Genomic DNA, 27,599 nt, shown 5'->3' with positions numbered 1-27,599 from the left:
TATTGGGTCACACCATAATTTCATGCATCCTACACCTTCTGAGTTTTTCTTTTTACTAAAGCACATTCTTTTAAAACTTGCTTTAAAATGATGTCTATGTAGTAAAAACAATTAACCCTTATTTCTTTGAAAATGTCTTTATTTTGTTTTCACACTTGACTGATAATTTATGAAGGTACAGAATTCTGGGAAGATAATTATTTTCCATCCTCACTTCGAAGATACTGTTCCACTGTCATCTGATGTCTCTTGCTGCTGATGAGAAAACCACTGCCAGACTAAATTTACAGGTTATCTGCTTTTTCTTTTCAGTTGTCTTTGAGATTTTCTCTGTCTTTGACATTCTGAAGGTTCACTATGATCCATATCATTGCTAATTTATTTTATTTATCTTGACTAGATTAAAAAGTTTCATGTCTTCCTTAATTCTAGAAAATTCTCCTCCATGATCTCTTGAAATATGCTAGTCTTCATTCTTTCTATTTTCCCCTTCTAAAACTTCTATTAGATGCTAATTTATTAACCTGGTGTTCTGTATCAGGACAAAAATGTAAAATTAGACTCCTCCCAAGCTGAGTTTTTGTTTCCCATGAGTGACTTATTTTTACCAAAGGCTCCAGTCAAATCACAAGCTTCTTTGCTGTTTTCCCAGATAGAGTTGGATAATATTTTGATACTCTAGGCTTCATGTAATAGGCCCAGTTCCTGCTCCCTCTCCTCTCCCATCTCATGGCAATAGCTACAGGCCCCACTCAGGTTAAAACTCTAGACTTGGGACCTATATCCAGGATTAAAATACCCATAGGCCACCACAATGTGGACTGCCACTTCCTGATCCAACTCTGATAGCTCCCTTTTTTTCCCAGAATTGTGTGCTTTCTTTTTCTTTCAAACCAGTTTTTTAATATATTTTAAATGTTTACTCATTTTATCCGAAATTTCTGTGTGATTTCAGCGGAAAGAGTTTTTGCCATGCCAGCTCAGGGTTCCATGATGCCAAAAGTCCTCTGCAAACATAATTTTAATGTGCCTGAAGTTGTAAAAATAACTTTTTTATGATTTTGTCATTTAATATTCTAAGCATCTCCCAGGCTGCTATACTGTCTTCCATAATTACTATTTTAAAAGTGACATAGAGTGGTAATACAGAATAGTAGTTAAAAGGACATGTTTTGGATCAAAACAAACCTGTCTCTGAGCTCTTCAAGTTCTTCCTTCAGTAATGATTCTAGGAGAGGAGAGGAATTCAGTAGCCTGCCTGGTACACAGGTACTCACTAAATGGAAGTTGCTATTTTTACTACTACTATCACTATCATCATCATCTTCATCATCATCAAATGGTATTCCAAATTTCATTGTCACTCATTTTCCTATTAATGATGATTAGCCTTCCGGACCAGTTAATTTTAAATATTAGGTACATGGTGGTAGATTTTCATGGCATAAGGGCATAATGGAAAAGGCTCAGAACTTAAAACATTATGGCAGGGGATGGGGGGAGTGGTGGGTTGGCAAGGTCAGAGCAGGAGCTGAGGCCCAGGGGTGGGGGCAGAGAGAGCCCAGGGCAGCCAAAGAGTAGCTCTGAGGCCTGAGCTCTGTATGGGAAGGTAGCCAGAGGGAATCCTCACCTGTCACACTTTGCCTACCATTGCCCACAAAGTTAAGGACCATAGAAATTGCTGCACTGACAAACAAAATTAAAATGAACAGTTTGGTAACTAGCTTTTTACATATAACTGCCCTACTTGCCCAGGTTAGCAGTTATGGTAATTCAAGTTCATAGGACAACTGCAAAATCTTAGCTTTACTTTACTCCTTCTGTATGTCCTTTGAAGTACATGGTTACATTCTGTAAATGTTAAGATAACATTAGAGGAAAAAATAATTCATTTGATCCTCTAAATCAGTGCTGCGCACTAGCACTTTATTTTTTTTATTTTTATTTATTTTTATTTAACATCTTTATTGGAGTATAATTGCTTTACAATGGTGTGTTAGTTTCTGCTTTATAACAAAGTAAATCAGTCATACATATACATATGTCCCCATATCTCTTCCCTCTTGCATCTCCCTCCCTCCCACCCTCCCTATCCCACCCTTCCAGGTGGTCACAAATCACCAAGCTGATCTCCCTGTGCTATGCGGCTGCTTCCCACCAGCCATCTAGTTTACGTTTGGTAGTGTATATATGTCTATGCCACTGTCTCACTTCATCCCAGTTTACCCTTCCCATGCCCCGTATGAAGTTCATTCTCTAGTAGGTCTGCATCTTTATTCCCTTCTTGTCCCTAGGTTCTTCTGACCATTTTTTTTCTTTTTTTTTTTTTTTTTAGATTCCATATATATGTGTTAGCATATGGTTATATGTGTTAGCATATGTGTTAGCATTAGTATTTGTTTTTCTCTTTCTGACTTACTTCACTCTGTATGACAGACTCTAGGTCCATGCACCTCACTACAAATAACTCAGTTTCATTCCTTTTTATGGCTGAGTAATATTCCATTTTACATATGTGCCACATCTTCTTTATCCATTCATCTGTTGATGGACACTTAGGTTGCTTCCGTGTCCTGGCTATTGTAAATAGAGCTGCAATGGACATTTTGGTACATGACTCTTTTTGAATTATGGTTTTCTCAGTGTATATGCCCAGTAGTGGGATTGCTGGGTCATATGGTAGTTCTGTTTTTAGTTTTTTAAGGAACCTCCATACTGTCCTCCATAGTAGCTGTATCAATTTACATTCCCACCAACAGTGCAATAGGGTTCCCTTTTCTCCATCCCCTCCCCAGCATTTACTGTTTGTAGATGTTTTGATGATGGCCATTCTGACTGGTGTGAGATGCTAGCACTTTCTGTAATGATGGAAATGTGCTAGATCTGTGCTGTCCAATACAATAGTCACTAGACATATGTGGCTAATAAGAACTTGAAATGTGGCTACTGCAAGTGAAGAAATGTATTTTTAATTTTATTTGACTTTAATTAATTTAAATTTAAGTAGCCACATATAGCTACCACGTTAGAAAGTACAATTTTAAACAAATTTTAGAATATGTGTGTGTGCATATGCACATATGTGTATGTATATACATATGTACGTATATACACATATAGCCACGTGTATATATATACACAAATATACATCTGTATATAAATATACATATAATGTATATTCAGATAAGTCACAGAGGACAAAATAAGTTCTTTAAAAAATTCTTATCTGGAAGAAGCAATCAAAATTTTATTTCATATTTGTAATAATGTCTTAATATTCAGAGATTTTACTAAAAGCAGAATTAAAATGCTTTTGCTGGTATGTATTATCCAAGTGACTAACTATATTGGCAAACTGTGGAGTTGTTGCTGCCATGAGAAAAGCTTATTTACCTGTTTCCCAGACATTTTTTGTCATCACTACTTTTGACTGTGTAGGCAGTTTAATGAAAAGGAAATAATTTCACATTTGGAGCTTCTAAAACTGGTTCCATCAAATTCTACTAATAGAGAAATAACTCAAATCTCTGCCCATATCTCATTTAGGAAATTTCTGTCAGATATTGAGAACTCTTAATAATTGTAATATGTAAAGCTTTTAGATTTACTGATTTCGATCTTTCTGCTTTCACAAGTGTTCCATGTGTTTTCAAGTAAGAAGTGCCAAGTGGAGTTGTAATCCCATCTAAACCACAAGGCCTTGTAATAGGAAGCATCTCATGGATTCCAAACCTCAGTCCATTTACTTAAGTACCCTCCACAAGGTATGATTCCATTACAGGAATGGAAGGGATGAAGGGAAGGACGGATTTGCCACATAGTTTTGTTTTGTTCTGTTTCTAGACATAACATTAGGAAAAACTACTATTTCTATATAAAAAGAAAAGAAACAAAAAAAAATCACTAACAACTACTGATATTTACTGTGGGACAGAATTCCATAGATGCAGGTCCATCTTTGGGCCCTAGTTAAAAATACTTCATTACTGAAGTAGACAATTTTCTCACTATAAAGCAGTTCTACTTCTCTGTTGGTCTTAAGGTTTTGATGCAAAGAAGTGTCATAGTGAGATTCCAGTAATTCCCCTAATATACCCAGTGCCATTTACACAGAGGCTTTTTACAAGAAGGAGACACAGGAAGGGAGAGAGGAGACAGGAAAAAATGAAGGGAATGGTTCTACTTTTTTAATATCTGTAAATTTTTAAAAAATATGTTGTATAATTAATATAACAAAAATAATTTCTTCACACCTTCCTGGTGATTAATGGATATATTTTATCTCAACATTTTACCATACTCCCTAAAATTAAGGATTAAATCCCCAGGAAGCATCTTGACCTCATTTACCAAAATGTTGATAAATAAGAACACACATTAGTCCCTGAACTTAGATTATCTCCTTGTCCAAGCCTAACTGGCTATTTAACTCTGATGAAAAACAGGCCTATGGGGAAATGAGAACTATCAGGCTTCTAGCCACTCACTTTTAAGGGTAGATAATTTTTTTTTTTATCCTGTCATTCAAAGGTATGTTTTTGAGCATCACTGAAATCATTGTCTCAAGTTGGGGAATGTCTGTTTAAAAAAACAAAACTGGACCATCAGAAAAAATCAACACACTTATGACTTAGGAGATAGATGAAATTCCTCCTTTGTAAAACAGCATAGCTGGTTTTATCAAACAGTGTGGATACGATCATTTCAGCCTTCCATGAGAAGTAATTTATCTTTGCAGTAAGCTCTGCATAACCTACAAAGTAAAATAAGATTTCTGTGTATCAACTGTTAGCATCCTTATCTATAGGCATGAATGCACTCCCCATAAATGCACCCATGGGCAAGTTCCTGATCTTATTTTAAATGTTTAAGTAACAAGGCAAATATCTCCAGTGTTTTCTTCTGATTGATGGGAATAAATGGGCAACCACGCTATCTTTCATGGGAATCATCCAGAAAGACTAGAATGGCTCTCATCAAAAATTAAAGGCATCAGAGATATACTCAAGGCAGCATTTCAAATCTCTGCCTCAGTATTACTTTGAGCCTGTTCAGTGTTCAGAAAGTACCAGTGTCTTCAATCCTCTAAAATGATTTTTTGTCTTCTTGCTAGTGTACTTTTAAAGCCTCTCTAGGAGAATCTTCCTTTCAAATATCAAATGTTCAAATATGGTCCACCTGTATACCTCTTTGCTGCCCTGAGTTCAATTCTTTGTTGTTGCTTCAGTATCTTAAATAGAACATTGCTTGCTTCATTCTGTTCTCAGTTGTGAGGGAGTTCACTTAAGGTTAAATCAGCATTAATTTAGGCACAAATCTGATCTTCTTTTTTGTTCCATTTTTATTCTAATATTATCCTAGCATCTGTCCAATCAGTTTAACTTAAATCTAACAGTATTCAATTTTGCCTTTAATTCACACATTCTCTCCCTATATGCAATCCCCTTGTGACAAGGGATGGGTATAATCAGGACCCAAAGAATGAACCTACATCATACATATCAAGATCAGGCCTATGTTTGACATATGAGTCTACTGTGTTCTCCACATTTCAGGAGTTTAAATCAGTGCCTTAGGATATTTGAATGAGTTAGATAATATTATAATATCTCATACAGAGATAGATTTCAAAATGAGGATAGGAAACACATGTTGTCACGTTAAAAAGTTTGAGAAATTCTGATACCCCATTAAAAACTCTAATTTTCATCATATCAATATCATGGGTATTTTATCCTATAAAATAGGTGATGATTTTAGAGGCAAATGTAGTAAAGTGGCAAAAATCACCTGCTTGAAACTGGACTGTCTTCTAAATCCAGGCTGTGTCAATCGCTAGGTGAGTTATGTTAGGCAAGTTATATAACATCTCTGCACTTTGATTTACTCATCTGTAAACTGAGAAAATAATAGCACTTCATAGAATTACTGTGAGAATAAAATGGGTTAAACGATGTCAACTACTTAGAACACTGACTGGTACGTTGTATATTTTCAAAAATATTAATGAATTTTGCAGTTGTTATTTTATGGCCTTCTTTTTTTTTCTTTTTTTTTTTTGCGGTACGCAGGCCTCTCACTGTTGTGGCCTCTACCGTTGCAGAGCACAGGCTCCAGACGCGCAGGCTCAGCGGCCATGGCTCACAGGCCTAGCTGCTCCGTGGCATGTGGGATCTTCCCGGACTGGGGCACGAACCCGTGTCCCCTGCATCCGCAGGCGGACTCTCAACCACTGCACCACCAGGGAAGCCCTAGCCTTCTTTCCTTGTTAGTTTCTCACTAACTTTTCGGGTTAGAGGCCCTGGAGACTTCCTTCCATCCTTTCTTCCCTCCATCCCTACCTTTTCTCCTCCTCCTCCTCATCCCCCCCACCCTCTTCTTCTCCTTCCTCTTCCCTCTTTTCTCTCTGTACCATCTCCTGACCCTTGGGAATTTTTTTTTAACTTACATCCAAAAACTTCAGATAATTAAGCTTACTAATCATTAAAGACTAATCAAATACAAAAGTAAATAAAACTTACTGTCGTAAGATCTGCATACTAAGCAGATCTCTGGATGAACTTATCACTTAAAATGTAAATATCATCAACTGGTGTCAAAAAACTAATGACAAAATAACTTCAGTTATTATTTGATCCACTTGATATATCTGTACCAGTACAACCAGCAACTTTATCCTCAGGCCATCCTCTTCTCTGTGTCTCTCACTTGATTATTTTTAATGAGAAAGGCAGTAAAAAGACAGTCCAGGGAAGACCTTCAAGATGGCAGAGGAGTAAGACGTGGAGATCAGCTTCCTCCCCACAAATACATCAGAAATACATCTACATGTGGAACAACTCCTACAGAACACCTACTGAATGCTGGCAGAAGACCTCAGACTTCTCAAAAGGCAAGAAACTCCCCACATACCTGGGTAGGGCAAAAGAAAAAAGAATAAACAGAGACAAAAGAATAGGGACGGGACCTACACCTCTGGGAGGGAGCTGTGAAGGAGGAAAGGTTTCCACACACTAGGAAGTCCCTTCACTGGTGGAGACAGGGGGTGGGCGGGAGGGAAGCTCCGGAGCCATGGAGGAGAGTGCAGCAACAGAGGTGCAGAGGGCAAAGTGGAGAGATTCCCACACAGAGGATCGGTGCCGACCGGCACTCACCAGCCCGAAGGCTTGTCTGCTCACCTGTAGAGCCCATGCTCCACAACAAGAGAAACCACTGCAATGAGAAGCCCGTGCACCAAACGAAGAGTAGCCCCCGCTCTCCACAACTAGAGAAAGCCCGCGTGCAGCAACGAAGACCCAACACAGACAAAAATAAATAAATAAATAAAGTAAAATACATACTGCAAATTATAATTGTAAGATGCCATCAAATGTAAGACGCAACTTTAGAGATACCAAAATGTAAAAGAAACTTCTGTATTTTAGAATCAATGAAATATGTCATTAGTTATTAAGAAATATTTATTGACTATACTCAATATTTTGTAATAACCTATAATGGAAAAGAATCTGAAAAGGAATATATATGTAATATGTATATATGTATGTATGTATATATATATCTGAATCACTGTGCTGTACACCTGAAACTAACTCGATGTTGTAAATCAACTATACTTCAATAAATAAAAATAAAGCAAGAAAAAATATTTATTGAGGACTTTCTATTATCTATAGTTCAGTATTAAGAACTATTAGATATATAAAAATACCTAACACAGTCCCTGACCTTGGGGGATTTCAAACCCAGTTAAAAAAGAAAAAACACATGTGAAAAATTAAATAATGATATGAATTAACTAATGATATGAAAACCTCATACAAAATACATTACAAAAGCATATAACTCTGGTTGAAGTTTAATTTCTAAAAAGTAATTCTCCCTACCTTAAAAAGTAAAAGCTTTAGTTTTGGAAGTTAGTCAAAAAGAGAGAATCAGAGTATATTTATATTCAAATGCCATAGGTGGTTGTTTTATTTTATCTTTGTGAAATGTTTACATTAATGTTGAACATTAGCAATCCTCTTCAAGTACTACTGGGCACATACTAATTATAGATATTAACTCTTACATATACCTCTACTGAACACATAATAAATACTGTAGTAAGAAACAAAGGTAAGAAATTGCAAGACGTTAGTTCAGAAAATTTCAAATGAATTGTTCAGTGGTCCACGTTCAATCATCAGTTTTCCTGTACTCTCTCACAAACTAATTAGGAAAAGAGATCAACAAAAACATCTTGCCCACATAGGAAGCAGCTACTCTATGTAAGATTCAACATAGTCATGGCTTACAATAAGCAGAGACTCAAACATTTATTAAGAATGCTAAAAAGTGCAAATTGCATCATCAAAATTTTATTATGAAATACAAATAAGGGTGTCTAAACTTCTTTGTAATCAGTAATAATTACTTCTAACCAAACAGTATTTTTTTACCAACTGCTAATAAAACACTGTTTGGGGCTGACTTAAAATACCTACATTATGCTTGCCAAGTCACTTCTGACTATAATTTGGTTTCCAATATTACTGATACCAAAAAGAGGATACCCTAGATGACAGATATTTTTTTAAAAAAAACCTGGGAACTAAAAATATATATTTATCCTCCTACCATAAATCAATACCAGAATGACAATGTATTAAACTACAATGTTTCTCAGACTTCTCTGGTAAGAATCACCTGGAGTGTGAGTTTAAAATATAGATCCCCAGACCCCCTCTTCTGGAGAATATGATTCTCTGGGACAGGGAATTTGTATTTTGGCAAATTCCCCAGCTAATGTCAGAGAATGTGTGGATAAAAACACTAACGTAATACCTTTCCAGTACCTTGGTTATTTTTTTTAATACATTAATGTATAAAAAAAAAAGAAGCATTAACAGATATAAAAGCACTGGGACTTTGAGCACTTAAAACCAGTTGATTTGGAGGAGCGCAAATCAGACATATCAAGAAAAAAACCAATATTTGTCATTTTCAAGATCCATTTATCTTTTATAGGTAAGAAACTATATGACAAACCTTTCTAAGTATTTAGCAATGTACTTCTCTGCTCTTTTTTTTAATGTTTATTTATTTATTTTCTTATTAGTCATCCACTTTATACACATCAGTGTATACATGTCAACCCCAATCTCCCAATTCATCACACCACAACCCCCACCCCTGCCGCTTTCCCCCTTTGGTGCCCATACATTTGTTCTTTACATCTGTATCTCAATTTCTGCTCTGCAAACCGGTTCACCTGCACCATTTTCTAGGTTCAACATATATGCGTTAATACACGATATTTGTTTTTCTCTTTCTGACTTACTTCGCTCTGTATGATACTCTCTAGATCCATCCACGTCACTACAAATGACCCAACTTCATTCCTTTCCATGGCTGAGTAATATTCCATTGTATATACGTACCACTTCTTCTTTATCCATTCATCTGTCGATGGGCATTTAGGTTGCTTCTATGACCTGGCTATTGTAAATAGTGCTGCAATGCACATTGGGGTGCATGTGACTTTTTGAATTATGGTTTTCTCAGGGTATATGCCCAGTAGTGGGATTGCTGGGTCATATGGTCATTCTATTTTTAGTTCTTTAAGGAACCTCCATACTGTTCTCCATAGTGGCTGTATCCATTTACATTCCCACCAACAGTGCAAGAGGGTTCCCTTTTCTCCACACCCTCTCCAGCATTTGTTGTTTGTAGATTTTCTGATGATGCCCATTCTAACTGGTGTGAGGTGATACTTCATGGTAGTTTTGATTTATATTTCTCTAATAATTAGTGATGTTGAGCAGCTTTTCATGTGTTTCTTGGCCACCTGTATGTCTTCTGTGGTGAAATGTCTATTTAGGTCTTCTGTCCATTTTTGGATGGGGTTGTTTGTTTTTTTAATATTGAGCTGCATGAGCTGTTTATATATTTTGGAGATTAATCCTTCATCCGATGATTCATTTGCAAATATTTTCTCCCATTCTGAGGGTGGTCTTTTCGCCTTGTTTATGGTTTCCTTTGCTGTGCAAAAGCTTTGAGTTTCATTAGGTCCCATTTATTTTTGTTTTTATTTCCATTACTCTAGGAGGTGGATCAAAAAATATCTTGCTGTGATTTATGTCAGAGTGTTCTTCCTATGTTTTCCTCTGAGAGTTTTACACTGCCTGGTCTTACATTTAGGTCTCTAATCCATTTTGAGTTTATTTTTGTGTGTGGTGTTAGGGGTGTTCTAATTTCATTCTTTTACAAGTAGCTGTCCAGTTTTCCCAGCACCAATTATTGAAAGACTGGCTTTTCTCCAGTGTATATCCTTGCCTCCTTTGTCATAGATCAGTTGACCATAGGTGCGTGGGTTTATCCCTGGGCTTTCTATACTGTTCCATATATATTTCTGTTTTTGTGCCAGTACCATATTGTCTTGATTACTGTAGCTTTGTAGTATAGTCTGAAGTCAGGGAGTCTGATTCCTCCAGCACTGTTTTTTTTCCTTCAAGACTGCTTTGGAGATTCAGGGTCTTTTGTGTCTCCATACAAATTTTAAGATTCTTTGTTCTAGTTCTGTGAAAAATGCCATTGGTAGTTTGATAGGTATTACATTGAATCTGTAGATTGCTTTGGGTAGTATAGTCATTTTCACAATATTGATTCTTCCAATCCAAGAACATGGTAGATCTCTCTGCTGGTATCATTTTTAATGTCTTTCATCAGAGTCTTATAGTTTTCTGCATACAGGTCTTTTGTCTCCCTAGGTAGGTTTATTCCTAAGTATTTTATTCTTTTTGTTGCAATGGTAAATGGGAGTGTTTCCATAATTTCTCTGTCAGATTTTTCCTCATTAGTGTATAGGAATGCAAGAGATTTCTGTGCATTAATTTTGTATCCTGCAACTTTACCAAATTCATTGATTAGCTCTAGTAGTTTTCTGGTGGCATCTTCAGGATTCTCTATGTATACTATCATATCATCTGCAAACAGTGACAGTTTTATTTCTTCTTTTCCAATTTGGATTCCTTTTATTTCTTTTTCTTCTCTGATTGCCATGGCTAGGATTTCCAAGACTATGTTGAATAAATGTGGTAAGAGTGGACATCCTCGTCTTGTTCCTGATCTTAGAGGAAATGCTTTCAGTTTTTCACCATTGACAATGATGTTTGCTGTGGGTTTGTCATATATGGCCTTTATTATGTTGAAGTAGATTCCTTCTAAGCCCACTTCCTGGAGTGTTTATCATAAATGGGTGTCGAATTTTGTCAAAAGCTTTTTCTGCATCTATTGAGATGATCATATGGTTTTTATTCTTCAATTTGTTAATATGAGGTATCACAATGATTGATTTGTGTATATTGAAGAATCCTTGCATCCCTGGGATAAATTCCACTTGATCATGGTGTATGATCCTTTTAATGTGTTGCTGGACTCTGTTTGCTAGTATTTTGTTGAGGATTTCTGCATCTATATTCATCAGTGATAGGGGTCTGTAATTTTCTTTTTTTGTAGTATCTTTGTCTGGTTTTGGTATCAGGGTGATGGTGGCCTCATAGAATGAGTTTGGGAGTGTTCCTCCCTCTGCAATTTTTTGGAAGAGTTTGAGAAGGATGGGTGTTAGCTCTTCTCTAAATGTTTGATAGAACTCACCTGTGAAGCCATCTGGTCCTGGACTTTTGTTGTTGGAAGATTTTTAATCACAGTTTCAATTTCATTACTTGTGATTGGTCTGTTCATATATTCTATTTCTTCCTGGTTCAGTCTTGGAAGGTTATACCTTTCTAAGAATTTGTCCATTTCTTCCAGGTTGTCCATTTTATTGGAATAGAGTTGCTTGTAGTAGTCTCTTAGGATGCTTTGTATTTCTGTGATGTCTGTTGTAACTTTTCCATTTTCATTTCTAATTTTATTGATTTGAGTCCTGGCCCTCTTTCTTCTTGACTCTGGCTAATGGTTTATCAATTTTGTTTATCTTCTCAAAGAACCAGCTTTTAGTTTTATTGATCTTTGCTATTGTTTTCTCTGTTTCTATTTCATTTATTTCTGCTCTGATCTTTATGATTTCTTTCCTTCTGCTAACTTTGGGTTTTCTTTGTTCTTCTTTCTCTAGTTCCTTTAGGTGTAATGTTAGATTGTTTATTTTAGATTTTTCTTTTTTCTTCACGTGGGCTTGTATAGCTATGAACTTCCCTCTTAGAACTGCTTTTGCTGCATCCCATAGGTTTTGGATCGTCGTGTTTTCATTGTCATTTGTCTCTAGGTATTTTTTGATTTCCTCTTTGATTTCTTCAGTGATCTCTTGGTTATTTAGTAACGTATTGTTTAGCCTCCATGTGTTTGTGTTTTTTTACATTTTTTTCCCCTATAATTCATTTCTAATCTCATAGCGTTGTGGTCAGAAAAGATGCTTGATATGATTTCAATATTCTTTAATTTACTGAGGCTTGATTTGTGACCCAATATGTGATCTATCCTGGAGAATGTTCCCTGTGCACTTGAGAAGAAAGTGTAATCTGCTGTTTTTGAATGGAATGTCCTATAAATATCAATTAAATCTATCTGTTCTATTGTGTCATTTAAAGCTTGTGTTTCCTTATTTATTTTCATTTTGGATGGTCAGTCCATTGGTGTAAGCGAGGTGTTAAAGTCCCCTACTATTATCGTGTTATTGCCTATTTCCTCTTTTATAGCTGTTAGCAGTTGCCTTATGTATTGAAGTGCTCCTATGTTGGGTGCATATATATTTATAATTGTTATATCTTCTTCTTGGATTGATCCCTTGATCATTATGTAGTGTCCTTCCTTGTCTCTTGTAACATTCTTTATTTTAAAGTCTATTTTTATCTGACATGAGTATTGCCACTCCAGCTTTCTTTTGATTTCTATTTGCAAGTAATATCTTTTTCCATCCCCTCACTTTCAGTCTGTATGTGTCCCTAGGTCTGAAGCGCGTCTCTTGTAGGCAGTATATATATGGGTCTTGTTTTTGTATCCATTCAGCAAGCCTGTGTCTTTTGGTTGGAGCAATTAATCCATTCACGTTTAAGGTAATTATCGATATGTATGTTCCTATGACCATTTTCTTAATTGTTTTGGGTTTGTTTTTGTAGGTCCTTTTCTTCTCTTGTGTTTCCCACTTAGAGAAGTTCCTTTAGCATTTGTTGTAGAGCTGGTTTGGTGGTGCTGAATTCTCTTAGCTTTTGATTTCTCCTTCGAATCTTAATGAGGTCTCTGCTGGTTAGCGTAATCTTGGTTGTAGGTTCTTCCTTTTCATCACTTTAAGTATATCATGCCACTCCCTTCTGGCTTGTAGAGTTTCTGCTGAGAAATCAGCTGTTAACCTTATGGGAGTTCCCTTGTTTGTTATTTGTCGTTTGTCCCTTGCTGCTTTCAATAATTTTTCTTTGTTTTTAATTTTTGCCAACTTGATTACTATGTATCTCGGCGTGTTTCTCCTTGGGTTTATCCTGTGTGGGACTCTTTGCACTTCCTGTACGTGTGTGGCTATTTCCTTTCCCATGCTAGGGAAGTTTTCGACTATAATCTCTTCAAATATTTTCTCAGGTTCTTTCACTCTCTCTTCTCCTTCTGGGACCCCTATAATGTGAATGTTGTTGCATTTAATGTTGTCCCAGAGGTGTCTTAGGCTGTCTTCATTTCTTTTCATTCTTTTTTCTTTATTCTGTTCCCCAGCAGTGAATTCCACCATTCTGTCTTGCAGGTCACTTATCCGTTCTTCTGCCTCAGTTATTCTGCTATTGATGCTTTCCAGTGTAATTTTCATTTCAGTTATTGTTTTGTTCATCTCTGTTTGTTCTTTCATTCTTCTAGATCTTTGTTAAACATTTCTTGCATCTGCTCGATCTTTGCCTCCATTTTTTTTGCAAGGTCCTGGATCATCTTCACTATCATTATTCTCAATTCTTTTTCTGGAAGATTGCATATCTCCACTTCATTTAGTTGTTTTTCTGGGGTTTTATCTTCTTCCTTCATCTGGTACATAGCCCTCTGCCTTTTCATGTTGTCTTTCTGTGGATGTGGTTTTTGTTCCACAGGCTGCAGGATTGTAGTTCTTCTTGCTTCTACTTTCTGCCCTCTGGTGGATGAGACTATCTAAGAGACTTGTGCAAGTTTCCTGATGGGAGGGACTGGTGGTGGGTAAAGCTGGCTGTTGCTCTGCTGGGCAGAGCTCAGTAAAACTTTAATCCGCTTGTCTCATGATGGGTGGGGCTGGGTTCCCTCCCTGTTGGTTGTTTGGCCTGAGGTGACCCAACACTGGAGGCTACCTGGGCTCTTTGGTGGAGCTAATGGTGGACTCTGGGGGGGCTCACACCAAGAAGTACTTCCCAGAACTTCTGCTGCCAGTGTCCTTGTCCCTTGGTGAGCCACAGCTGCCCCCCACCTCTGCAGGAGACCCTCCAACACTAGCAGGTAGGTCTGGTTCAGTCTCCTATGGGGTCACTGCTCCTTCCCCTGCATCCTGATGCACACACTACTTTGCACGTGCCCTCCATGAGTGGAGTCTCTGTTTCCCCCTGTCTTGTTGAAGTCCTGCAATCAAATCCCGTTAGCCTTCAAAGTCTGATTCTCTAGGAATTCCTCCTCCCATTGTCGGACCCCCAGGTTGGGAAGCCTGATGTGTGACTCAGAACCTTCACACCAGTGGGTGGACTTCTGCAGTATAAGTGTTCTCCAGTTTGTGAGTCACCCACCCAGCAGTTATGGGATTTGATTTTATTGTGATAGCACCCCTCCTACTGTCTCATTGCGGCTTCTCCTTTGTCTTTGCATGTGGGGTATCTTTTTCAGTGAGTTCCAGTGTCTTCCTGTCAATGACTATTCAGCAGTTAGCTGTGATTCCAGTGTTTTCGAAAGAGGGAGCGAGAGCATGTCCTGCTACTCCGCCATCTTGAACCAACGTCCAGTTCCTTGGTTATTTATCAGCATCTTCCAATTTTGTTTTTGGTTTGGGGAGTCCCTGATTTGAGGCTGATCATCTCTGCAGACTCTGGACTTCCTGCAAAGTTGAGGACTAGATCCAGGACTCTGCATGCTCATAACAACCCTTTTCAGGAAATTATTACTAACCTTATATAATGGGTGGGAAAATTAAGTCTTAGATTCACTTGGCCCATACCGGGTATTTTGAGGGCACCCCCAAAAAAATACCTACATTATTTATCAGAAGAGAATACAATTTGATATCCCAGCAACAGTGAGGCCATAAGCCATCAAATATCATTTTAAAACAGGTTAAATGAGTAACTATATCTATTTGGACATAGGCAGTTCTGTATTGCTGGCATAGATTTAATTTGTGTTCTTTCAAAAAAGTAATTCTTGTTTTAAATGAAGAAGTTACGCATGGCAAGAATTTAAATTACCCTAACGAGTGCCAACATGAGTAAGATAAAGCATGCCAAAAGAGAGAGTCAGAGCTTACTATTAAACTAAAGAAAAAGACAACATTGTACATCAGATACAGCTGGCCCTCCATATCCCCGGATTTTGCTTCCATGGTGGGTTGAATCTCTGGATGAAGAAACCACAGATACAGAGGGTCTGCTGTACCATGCCGTTTCACATACAGGACTTGACCATACATGGGAGGTCCTAGAACCAGTAACCCCCACCCACCCAGGATACAGAATTCAAAGGGCATTTTCTGTGAATTCTATGTATAATTCCTTGAACCAACTGTGGAGGAATCACGAAGAAACAAGAATTTGCCCTTATCCAATCTAATCTAATAGAAAAGGCAAGAAATTAACTCAAATAAATATAGAGTAAAATATAGTCAGCATTATAATAGAGTTACAAGCAAAATGTGATAATACACATCACTTCTGTTGCTGATGTCTTAGAAGCTTTACAGAAGATTTTTTAAAAATGCCAGCTTGGAGAGAGAGGCATGGACATATATACACTACCAAATGTAAGGTAGATAGCTAGTGGGAAGCAGCCGCATAGCACAGGGAGATCAGCTCGGTGCTCTGTGACCGCCTGGAGGGGTGGGATAGGGAGGGTGGGAGGGAGGGAGACGCAAGAGGAAAGAGATATGGGAACATATGTATATGTATAACTGATTCACTTTGTTATAAAGCAGAAACTAACACACCATTGTAAAGCAATTATACTCCAATAAAGATGAAAATAAATAAAAAGAATGCCAGCTTGAAGAAAGAATAGGAATTTAACAATTGAATTTGAGAGAATAAAGCGTTCTAGGCTAAGGGAAGAGCATGGCAAAAGAGAGGAAGTCATGGAATGTATAGGGAATTGTGGGAAGTACTGCCAATTTCTGCCCATCAGGAGGTGCAGGCTATGGGAGATGAGAGAAGATGATCAACAGCAAGATTTGGAAGAATCTTGAAACCAATGTCCAAGGGCTGGCCTTTAGAAGGAAGTCTTAGGATATCCAAGTTTTGAGCACTTGTGCCTTAGAAAGATTAACTGGACAACAATGTGCAAGATGGACTGGATGGGAAATAGGCTGGAGGTGAACAGACCAGTTAGGAAGCTACTGCAATCATCTTAGCAAGAGGTATTGGAAGGAAAGGGTTCAGAAAAACTTTCTGAGGGAGAAAATGATGGGATTAAATGTCAACCACCTGGGTGGGATGAATCTCACGTTTGCAGCCTGAGTAGCCCAGAGCAGTGGTCCCCAACCGTCTTGGCACCAGGGACCGGTTTCATGGAAGACACGGGGGGGTGGGGGGAGATGGTTCAGGCAGTATGCAAGTGATGGGGAGTGATGGGGAGCAGCAGAGAAAGCTTGGCTCCTCACCTGCTGCTCACTTCCTGCTGTGCGGACTGGTTCCTAACAGGCCGCTATCAGTCTGCGGACTGCGGGGGGTTTGGGGACCCCTGACCCAGAGGATAGGCAGAGAGAGAGTAGATAATCAGTGATGTGATATAAACCCTTGACATTCAACTGTGTATTATTAAGGGAGAAGAAAAGGTAGTGGTAAATTTTGGAGTATGCAGGTTTTATGGGATTTTGTTGTCTGAATAGAAGGTTGGAATAGAACACTATTCAAGATGAATTCCAGCTCTGTTTCACCTGACTGCCCATAGAATAGCTGTTTCTGAACTGCCTTTGACCTTGTTCCATTGGCCTACTTGTCCATTCAAGAAATATTTAGTAAATGCTTACTGTGTGTGCAGAGACTGTACTAGACAACTGGGGCAAATCAGTGAACAAAATAGAAATGCATTCTTGCCTTCAAGGAACTTGCATTTCAGCAGAAACAATCACACGATAAATAACATACATAATTAAATAAATGAAGTATATCATGTGTTAGAAGTGAACAAAGGGCTATGAGGGAAAAAAGAGACGACTAAGAAAGATGAGAAGCAGTGATTGTAAGGCAAGGGTAGGGGAACAATCTATATTGAGAGATGTCACAAGTCACAGACTTTGAAGCGTAGTTCAGAGTTTATCTAAGGATGCTGTTGGGACATTGCTCACTACATTTCCCTGTTTCCTCTTAATGAAAGCAAAGGAGAGATTCAGTAGGTTTCTATAGAGTTCTGACTTCTTACCACCATGAATCAGCTAACTGATCACATTTTCCTCTTGGCACTAGTGGCTAGAAAGCTAAAAGCTAAATCTCTAACCTGTGGTCTTCTTCTAAACCATGGATGGAGCCTCACAGCATTTTTTTGTACCTGTTTTCATCTTATTTTCTGAATATCATTTTCCTATTGCCTTGATTTCTTCACATACTTTTATCTTATTGTGTATTTTAATCAGCTAAAATCCAATTTAGATCTCCTGAGGTATAAATAAATATGCAAAAAATAAACTGCTAAAATTACTTTTTTTTTTTTTTTTTTACAGTTTTGGCCGCTTTTGACACCAAAATGAGAGGCTTTAATGTTAAATCTGTTAAAATAATACATTTAAATAGTGACTGTATATGTAACCTCATGAGAGGTATATTTGTAACCTAGCCGGACCCTATGGGGCCTTCCCAGGACAGACCACCCCATGTGCTACACCTGTCTCTTACTTGTAGAAAAACTTTAGCCTCCTAGGGCTTCCCTGAGTGCCAAAGCATAAATTTAATCAGAGAAGTAAGAAAATACGGAAACAAAGGCAAACAGCCAAGCAAGACAAAATTATAATAGTTTAGTCAAGGACCTTTAGTTCCTCCTCAAGGGCTACAGATAATATTCTGAGCCATGTCCTCTGAGCTGCTGTGTAGATACTGAAACCCCCACCAGGTGGTTAACTGTATGCTGCCCACAAATACCTTGACCCCACACCAGCTGGAACCAGAGGTTGATAATATCGACTCCTGTTTACCTCGCCATCAACCAATCAGAAGAATGTCCATGAGCTGATCATGTACCCCACAACCCTCTCCCTCACCCTGTCTTTAAAAAACCTTTCCCTGAAAGCCACTGGGGAGTTCAGGTCTTTTAAGCACTAGCTGCCTGGACTCCTTGTTTGGTGCCCTGATATAAACACTGTACTTCCCTTCACCACAAGCTGGTGTCCACAGATTGGCTTTACTGTGTGCAGGCGAGTGGACCCAAGTTTGGTTTGATAACACATTTGCCTTCTGTACCAGTCACAGACATTTTGGGTACTTACATGAAATTCACACAGCCTGTGCCAGCAGGTGGAGCAATCCAGACGAAGCTGAGGTTGGTTGTGGGCAGATGACTCACATGAGAGGCCACCACACTGCACATAAACTGGTTACCAAACTGGTGGTCAGACATGATCCCTGACAAACAGAAAGGAAGGGAAGTTGTTATAAAAACAATAAAACAAAGTCCTTATGATGGCATAATAATATTTTCTGGACATTTTTCTTTTATATTAAGATTCAACATGCTGTTTGGCTTCCCTGTAAGTTATGCAATTTTCTACTTCCTATTGTCAGAAGGAAATGAATCGTTTAAAACATTATTGTTAAGGAGCAATCTACTAAATTATTGGTATAGTATTTGCTTCATTTTGATTTTGTTGACTGGTCTTTGCCCATCAACAAAGACCACCAGGAACACGGTATAACAAGGTTGGATTTATTGGAAGTGTTTGCAGCAATGGAGACCAAATGCTATTGGGAACTTGCAGGTATCTCAGTATGAGGATGTTAGGAGGAGCTTGTTAAAATATTTGGGCTTGTGTTAGGTTATTTTAGAGAGTAGGGTGATCAAGCTGGCCCAGGAATTTCCCGATTGTAGTACTGAAAGTCCTGCATCCTGGGGACCCCCTCAGTCTTGTTGGGGAGGTTCCAGGTAAAGGTGGTTTTGCCTCTGGATTTGGTACTATCAGAAAGTGGGAGCAATTTTATCACTGAGTATCTTAATTCTTATCTATGAGACATGAGGAATGGAGTAGGGCTAAAGCTGAGATCGATAAAAAAGCAGCGGCAGTCATGTTAGCATGGAGAGGGGATGTTGGTCATTTTTGTGGTTTGCACCATGTTCTTGCTTTTTTGTCTGTGTTCAGGCATGATTACAAGGTGATCTTGTTTTTGTCTCAAACCACAACTGTCTCAGCGTGGATGACCTATGAAACTGCTCATGTTCAACACGAGAACATCATGGCCTAGCTGAGTACCAAGTCAGCTCCCAGCTGAGCTATCAGGAGATGCTTATTTTCTTTTTTAATAAGGTGATTCTCTTATGTTTACCTCAGATATAAAATATTAATAGATAACTCAACACTAAGAAAATGAATAACTTGATTTTTGTAAATAGGCAAAAGATCTCACCAAAAAAGATATATAGATGGCAAATAAGCATACAAAAAGATGTTCAACATCATATGTCGTTAGAGAATTGCAAATTAAAACAATGAAATGCCTCTACACACCTAATATTCAACCAAAGTCCAAAACATTAATAATTCCAAACACTGGTAAGGATGTGGAACTACAGTAACTTATTCATTGCTGGTGAGAATGCAAAATGGTATAGCCATTTTGGAAGACAGTTCGGTGTTTTCTTACAAAAATAAACATACTCTTACCACATAATCCAGAAATCACACTCCTTGGTATTCACTCAAATAAACTGAAAATTTATGTCCACTCAAAAACCTGCATATGGATGTATATAGCAGTTTTATTCATAACTGTCAAAACTTGGAAACAACCAAGATATCCTTTATTAAGTGAATGGATAAACTGGTACATCCAAACAATAGAATATTTTTCAGAGTTAAAAGGAAATGAGCTATCAAGCCATGAAAAGACATGAATAAATAAGTGCATAGTACTAAATGAAAGAAGCCAATATGAAAGAACTACATGCTATATGATTCCAACTATGTGACATTCTAGAAAAGGTAAAATTATGGAGACAGTGGTTGCCGGGGTTAGGAGGGAAGGAGGGAGGTATGAATAGGCAGAGCACAGAGGATTTGTAGGTCAGTGAAACTATTCTTTATAATATTGCAGTGGTGAATACACAACACCAAGAATGAAACCTAATGTAAAGTATGGACTTTGAGTGACAATGACGTGTCAGTGTAGGTTCATTTGCTGTAACAAAGATATCACTGTGGTGCAGGATGCCTGGGAGGTTGAGGGTGGGGTGGGTGGTATATGGAAAAACGTTTTACTCAATTTTGCTGTGACCTAAAACTGCTCTAAAAATAAAGTTTATTAATTAACAAAACACTACCAGGAGTGGGCAGTTAAATAAAAAATTAATTTGTTGGCTTTGTGAACTTGGGCAAATGGCTTACTCTCTCTGAGATCCAGTTTCCCTGTCTTTAAAATGAAAACACATGTCCACTCCATCCTAAAGTTATTGTGAGAATTAAATGACTCAATACATATGACAGCATCTGGTACAGTAACCCTGTATTTGGATAGGTGCCCTGCCTACACGTCATCACAGCAGTTCACACATTGCTCCATCATACCCTGGACCATCTATCCAGGGAGTCTATGAGGGACTAGGTCTTTAATCTTTATATTTCAAGCGACTATCACAATGTCTGGCACATCACAGATACTCAAGAAATATTTTCTAAATAAATACAAGAATAATTTAACTATAAAAATAAAAGACAATGTAAATTATACACGTTACATCAACTAATGAAATAGAACCTTCTAGAATAGCAAGTTGTTCAGAATAGGTCATACTGGCCAAAGAAACAGAACAAGTCTATATTTTGACATATCCTAATGATGTTACTTTTCTCAAGTATATATATATAGGTATTTTTAAAGCTGTATCTTGAGACAAAAGGATGAAAGTCATCAAGCCAGAGAAACCACAAGGTTAGAGAGGATGAGAGACTCCAGACTCCCAAGGAAATCATAGAGTGCTGAAGGAGACTCAGTAGCCGTGACTCAGGAATTGCCACTCCCCTCTGGTCGGGCAAAAAGCAGGGATCCAGTGTATGGAAAATGATACATATGCAGGAGTCAGCCTGGCCAAAAATGAAAGCAAAAGTTCCAGCCACAATCATGTGGGAATGGAAATGAATCAAACAAAATAACGTTTCAGGGTTTCAGAGTCTTGCTAACAGAATTCATGTTCAAATATCTCCTCACTCCTCAAAGCTCCTCTTAGAAAGTGAGTCATGTCTAGACTGCATATTACTTGACAGAGTTTTATAAGGTAGCTATGGAGTTGCAATTGCCTAATGCCGTACCCTGGGTAAATACCCTACAGGACGACATTCTTGCAATCCAACCGTCTAGCACAGCAGTTCTCCAACTTGGCTACACAGAAGCAACACCTAAAGAGATTGATTAAATACTGGTTCCCAGACATTCTGAGTGAACCAGCAGAAAAAAACAGTATTTACAGAATCCCTGTGTTGCATCAAACACTGGGTTAGGCCCTATGGAGGTACACAGAAGAAATATAGAACATTGTCCCTACCTTGAAATGACTTCAGCTGGGACGAGAAAACTGGAATAAACTAACATTATAAACAGAACAACTAGAAAATAAGTTAAGTGTTAACTGCGTGGTATTTGCGAAAAATACAAAAGAGGAGAGAAAGAGTGATTAATGTGGACAATTATAATAATGACAACTAATGTTTATTGAGCACTTACTATGGCCTGACACTATTCTAAGCGTTTCATGAATATTTACTTGTTTAAGGCTCTTAACAATCCTATGCAGTAGGAGCTGTTATTTTCTCTATTTTACCCATGAGGAAACTAATATGATGAAGATAAATACTTGCTTACAGTTATACAGCAAGGGCAGTATAGCCTGGATTCAAACAAGCATCCTTGCTGCACAGTCAGAAATGGCACTGTAGACAACAAGGTCCTACTGTATAGGGAACTATATTCAATATCTTATAGTAAACTATAATAGAAAAAGAAAAAAATGACTTTGTTGAAGAGAGAGACTGGAATTGAGTTTTGAGGGAAAAACTAAGATTTCCCATATTTGTTTTTATGTACATGAGGCAGGAGAGTATAAGCACGAGATCGTACCCTCAGCTCTGTCACCCGCCACTGCATGACCTTGGTCAGGTTGCTCCCTCTCAAGCTTCAGTTCCAACATCTATAAACTGCTGGTCCATGATCTCTAAGACTCCTTTCAGTGCCTTAGCTCTCTGAGTACAATTTAAATGAACAGAAGAAAGATGGGAGGACAGCTCACAAAGGCAGACATAATGAGCAGAGGTACGCATATAAAATGAGAACGAGGGGAGAGCAGTCAGCATCAGCTTCCAGTGTTCTGTGAAACACAATTTACTGCATCTGCCACAGTGATCTCCTTAATGGCTTCTGTGTCATGAAAGACATATGCCATCTAATATATGTGATTTGGAAACCTATTCTTGGATAACTTTAATTTGAATTTGATAACGAATTTAAATTTACGATGGTGCTTTCCCTTGCTGCATGCTGGATAATAGGATATATATATTGAGTTTTAATATTACTTGAAAAAGGGAAAATCAGAGCTATGATAAAAGAATTTAATTACACTGTGTATCTCAGGGAGATATATACATATAAAATATATATGTGTGTAGTGTAGCTATAATATAGATTTTATTTTCATTGTTCTGGCTATGTGTAAACTTTCATACAAAAATTTTTTCTGTGGAATTTCTTCCCCCAAAAAAGAAGCTATTCTTTTCCAAGAGAACTGGACTATGAGAGAAAGAAAGCACTTCAAGAAGTATGGCTCTCTTTGTCTAACTTTGGATGAAGAAGTAAAGGGTATCCTTCAATCTGTGAGGTTCTATGAGACCGATAACTGTCCTGATAGATTTTAAAGCATTTACATTATAGATACATTTTCCTTTTGAATATTGTGTACACACATTTGAAAAATAGGAATATTGACAATCTAACTATAATTTCTGAATCAAGAAATAACCAAGGTAACTTTTTAATATAACTCTTCCTTTGACAAAGTATGAGTGTTTTAAATTCATTAAATTCTTCAAACCATTGGATATCTAATTTAAAATTATCTAGCATCTGTCTTCTTAATCAAAGTTGTGGTTAAAGGATAGGAATCTATGCCAGAGCTTCCTTTATCCACATTATACTTCTGCAAGATTAGGCTCACGATGTCTTTAATTGTTCTAAAGTTGCTTCCATGATCCCTTTTAAGACAGTGATACTCATTTCTGTGCCTTCCGGGATGTCATTTTCCTTGACAAGTCTTCAGTTATTTTAAGTTTGTGACTAAACCTTGTATGAACTCCATTTTCCCTCAGGAATACTCTTCTATGCTTTTAATGTGCATACCTTGAGTCTTCAGAACTTTAACTAGAATTTCTATGATTCCCCCATTTTGAAAATAAAATGTACACATCCTCATAAAAGTGTAGGCTATTCGCTTCCAAGAAACACCCTGAAGATGCTATTACCAAAAATAACCAATGTACTAGGAAAATTACACATTCATGTTGGGTTTATTCTATATTTTATAGATTAAAGACGTGGATTACTCAAATCGGTTCAGTTTGTAATTTGCCATAGTTAGGGTTAAAGTGGGTAGAAGCATGTCCTGGTTTTTTCATGTGATTCAAGAACTAAGATATCTGTGGATGGGATATCACGAAATAAAGGGAAAGTACATTAAGATTACAGATTTTTGGTTTGTGATAAATGTAACCTTCATATATAAAAATTATGAAATCTTAAATATTTTATTGTTTCAAACACTTTCAGAAAGTATGGCAGAATATTTTGTCAGGAAGTTTATTAAATTCATTAACTTATGTCTGTATAAAAAGTGTAAGAACAGACAAATATTTAAGATGATTTGCTTCCTTTTATTTTCATCATTTTCTCTTTGTTTCAAAGGGATATCTAAAGGCTTACATGAGTTAATAAAAAGTAGACTGTTCTGACAATGTAGTCTGGAAAGTTAGTGTTATATTTTAAGTGATGAGAGAAAGTGAATTATGGAGTTCCTATATGGCATTCTTTAATCTTTTCATTTGATTCAAATATGAATAACTGTTTACTTGCAGAATTTGACTTGTCTATTATTTGCCTTCTTTGCTAGGTCAATGTACACAAATATTTCAACAAAGCTAAACATGATTTTATATGCTGAAAAGTAATCACCGAACTTGCTGAAAACATACTTATTGCAGCTTATCTGTGAAGTACCAGCCTGATGAAAATGGATATGAAAATAATAGCTTTCAAGTAGTGATATAAGTTAATGAAAAGTATGGGCAACCACACTCACACATATGCACTGGGTATATTTAACATTTAAAGCATTGATTTGAAGGCATTTGGTTTCAGATTTAGGTCTAGAAGGAAAAAAGTACGAAAACCTTTTAAAAATCTTTCTGGAATTGTATGTCTATGGGTATACATTAGAAATGTATGAGGATCCATGCTATTCCCATATGTCTTGTTGGTTATACACAAAGAACTTATTCTAAGTCAACCTGATTCTTTCCTCACTCACGCAGTTACAAAGGTGAGAATTCTTGCTTTTGCCTTCCCTCTTCATCCCTCTTCCGGCACTACTGTTTATCAAATGCCCTCTCTGCGCCAGGTGTTTTCCCCATGTTATTACCTTACTACTATTATAGAGGCAATAGAGGGGAAAGGTTGAGAGCACAGACCCTGGAGGCAGTCCGCCTGGGTTCAGATCTTTGCTCCACTACCAAGGAATTGTGGAATTTGGGGCAGCTTACTGAAACACTGTTCCTCACTTTCCTCTCCAGGAAAATGGAGATGATAATAATAGGGTGGCTCTGAAGATGAGATGAATATATGCACATAGTTAGCACTCTACGTGTTAGCTGTTACTATCATTCCCACTTCAGAGATAAATGAGAATTATCAAGAACCGGTGGATTTAAGTGACTTTCCAACACTTAAACAAGTGTTGATAACAGAGCTAGTGAACAGCACTGGAACACAGATCCATCTTCTATCTTACACTGTCCACTGGATTCCTCCCTCCTTGTGTCCATAAGAGGCAGTACCTCAATTCCGGGACAGACCCCTGTGTCGATCCAACCTAAATCCAAATCCAGTGATGAAATGCAAACCATCTGACAGTGAGCATGAAGAGGGCCCCTGCTCTAGGAACAAACTCAGGTGCTGTCCTCCCCCCACCCCACATTCCAACCCTCTCTCTCCAAAGATGTCAATTTCTTATCAGACAGTTTTTGGATAACCTTTGTCCTCTTGCTAGACACATCCCTGAGTTAGGTACAGACGTGAGTGAGACATCTTTAGGTCAAAAGTGCTCCCCTAAGGGGCAAAGCCATCCAGTTACACTTAGGTCTATGTGGCCACTGAGTTTGACAGGTCTATGTGGCCACTGAGTTTGACAGAGTTTGACAAAGACATTTCATTCAGTAACTTCAGCCTTTCCAAAGAGCTATGTAAAGTCTGCACTGTATTTAACTGAAGCTCTCTGATCCACTGTTTCAAAGCATATCTCTGCTGCCTTTCCTCCTAACACTGCATACTCTGCCTCCCCTCTTAAAAGTTGCTTGGTGGTAGATAATCTCTACACGTTGTCTGCCCCCAGCCTTTCCAAACTAACTGCACCATGCTGGCTATGTGTCCAGAACTATACTCCCCTCCTTTTCACTGCTGCACTTGACTGAATCTAGATTTCCCCACACTTGGTCCTCACTTCATATTGCATTCTTCTATATTCAAGTCTCATGAGTGTTGGTCTAGTAGGTGGAAACTAAGTTGCATGCCTTCACCCTAGAAAGGAAGTATGAAAATTCTATTTGGGGACGGTGGTACTAACAATATGGGAAACTGCATAGAAATGGTGGCCAATCATAGATGGCTTATGTCTACTTCAGAGGGCAATTTCAAAGTCTATAAAGTTCTAGATTTCTTGATCCAAAAATAGCTAAAATAACTGATAGTCTTAAAAGACTACAGCTTTTAGGACTATTTCCATGAACCTCTACATTGAGTTCTTTACCCTTGACCTTGAACGGGCTTTCTGTCACAGGAAAAGTACTGCTCATAGCAGTCAATCTATTTGATGGACAGGAGCAAAAGCTCCCCATACCCTTCCTGCACAGCCTAATAGATTTCCCCAAAAGTCACATAAGGAGAGAAGATGTGTCTCTGGTTTCTGACTCCAGAGGTGTAAATCTGGAATAAATGACAGAGTTCCTGCTAAAGGAGGAACATCAATGAGCCAGCATAATATTTATTATCTCAGCTAAAGTACACTACCTACCTAGTCACTCCAATCAATCATCAACTCTTTCTGATGTTACCTCAAAATTTTTTCAACTGTGTCCCCTCTTGCCTACCCTTCCCACCATGGCTTTATTTCAGGCTTTCATTATCTCTTTTTTTGACCAGTGCCAATAGCTCCCAAACTGGTCTCTGTATTCAGTTTTGCCTCCTCAGGTTAATTCTCAGTACAGGTATCTTTCTAAAATGCAAATCTGATTTTATCATCCTACTGATTTAAATCCTTCAGTGCAATCCAAACTTGACAAAATTAGTCCTAAGTACTTCAACATGAAATTCTGTCCTCTATCTAACTGGGCTCATCTATCATAACCCTTACTCAAACTTCATACTCTACAAAACCAAACTGAATATAGTTGTATGTACTTATCTCTGGCTTTGCTCCTGTTCTTTCTGCCTAGACCAGGGGTCAGCAAACTATGACCCACTGGTCAAATCTGGACTATGGTCTGTTTTTGTATAACCACTGAACTAAGAATAGTTTTACATTTGAAAAGTTGTAAAAAAAAAATGAAAAATATGCAAAAGAGACCTACCGTTATAAGCTGAAAGGCCTAAAATGCTAACTATCTGGCCATTTACAGAAAAAGTTTGCTGACCCTTGACCTAAAGTGCCCTTTCTTCCTCTGGCTTGGCTAGACCATTACTTTTCACTTAATACACACAAGATCATAAACCATCTCCTCCACAAAATTTTCCTGTACAATTCCTCCTGTATCCAAGGTTAATGTTAGGAACATTTGCATGTTCTCATAATACCCAGAGAACTGTTCTGTTATTGAAGTACTCATTGCATTACAGAGAGTTATCTGTCTTCCCAATTAGATAAGTTAGTTATATTATAAATTATTTTATCTATAAAAATTTAAAATACGCACATAATAAATGTTAATGGAATGAACTTTGCTGCAAAAAGGCATTGCAATTGACATCATA

General features: G+C 37.7%; 1 protein-coding gene across 5 annotated transcripts in view; it reads right to left on the bottom strand.

The window, feature by feature from the left end:
• RELN (reelin) overlaps positions 1-27,599 on the bottom strand; it is a 697,060-nt gene that overhangs the window by 345,523 nt on the left and 323,938 nt on the right. For all 5 annotated transcript variants that reach the window (XM_079932058.1, XM_079932060.1, XM_079932059.1 and 2 more), the window contains one exon: positions 18,593-18,728. In XM_079932058.1, coding sequence (XP_079788184.1) covers positions 18,593-18,728 — 136 coding nt within the window. The remainder of the gene's footprint in view (positions 1-18,592; positions 18,729-27,599) is intronic.

The sequence above is a fragment of the Stenella coeruleoalba genome (genome assembly GCF_951394435.1).
Source record: "Stenella coeruleoalba genome assembly, chromosome: 9".
Taxonomy (NCBI): Eukaryota; Metazoa; Chordata; class Mammalia; order Artiodactyla; family Delphinidae; genus Stenella; species Stenella coeruleoalba.
This window is presented reverse-complemented; position numbering and strand designations above follow the sequence as displayed.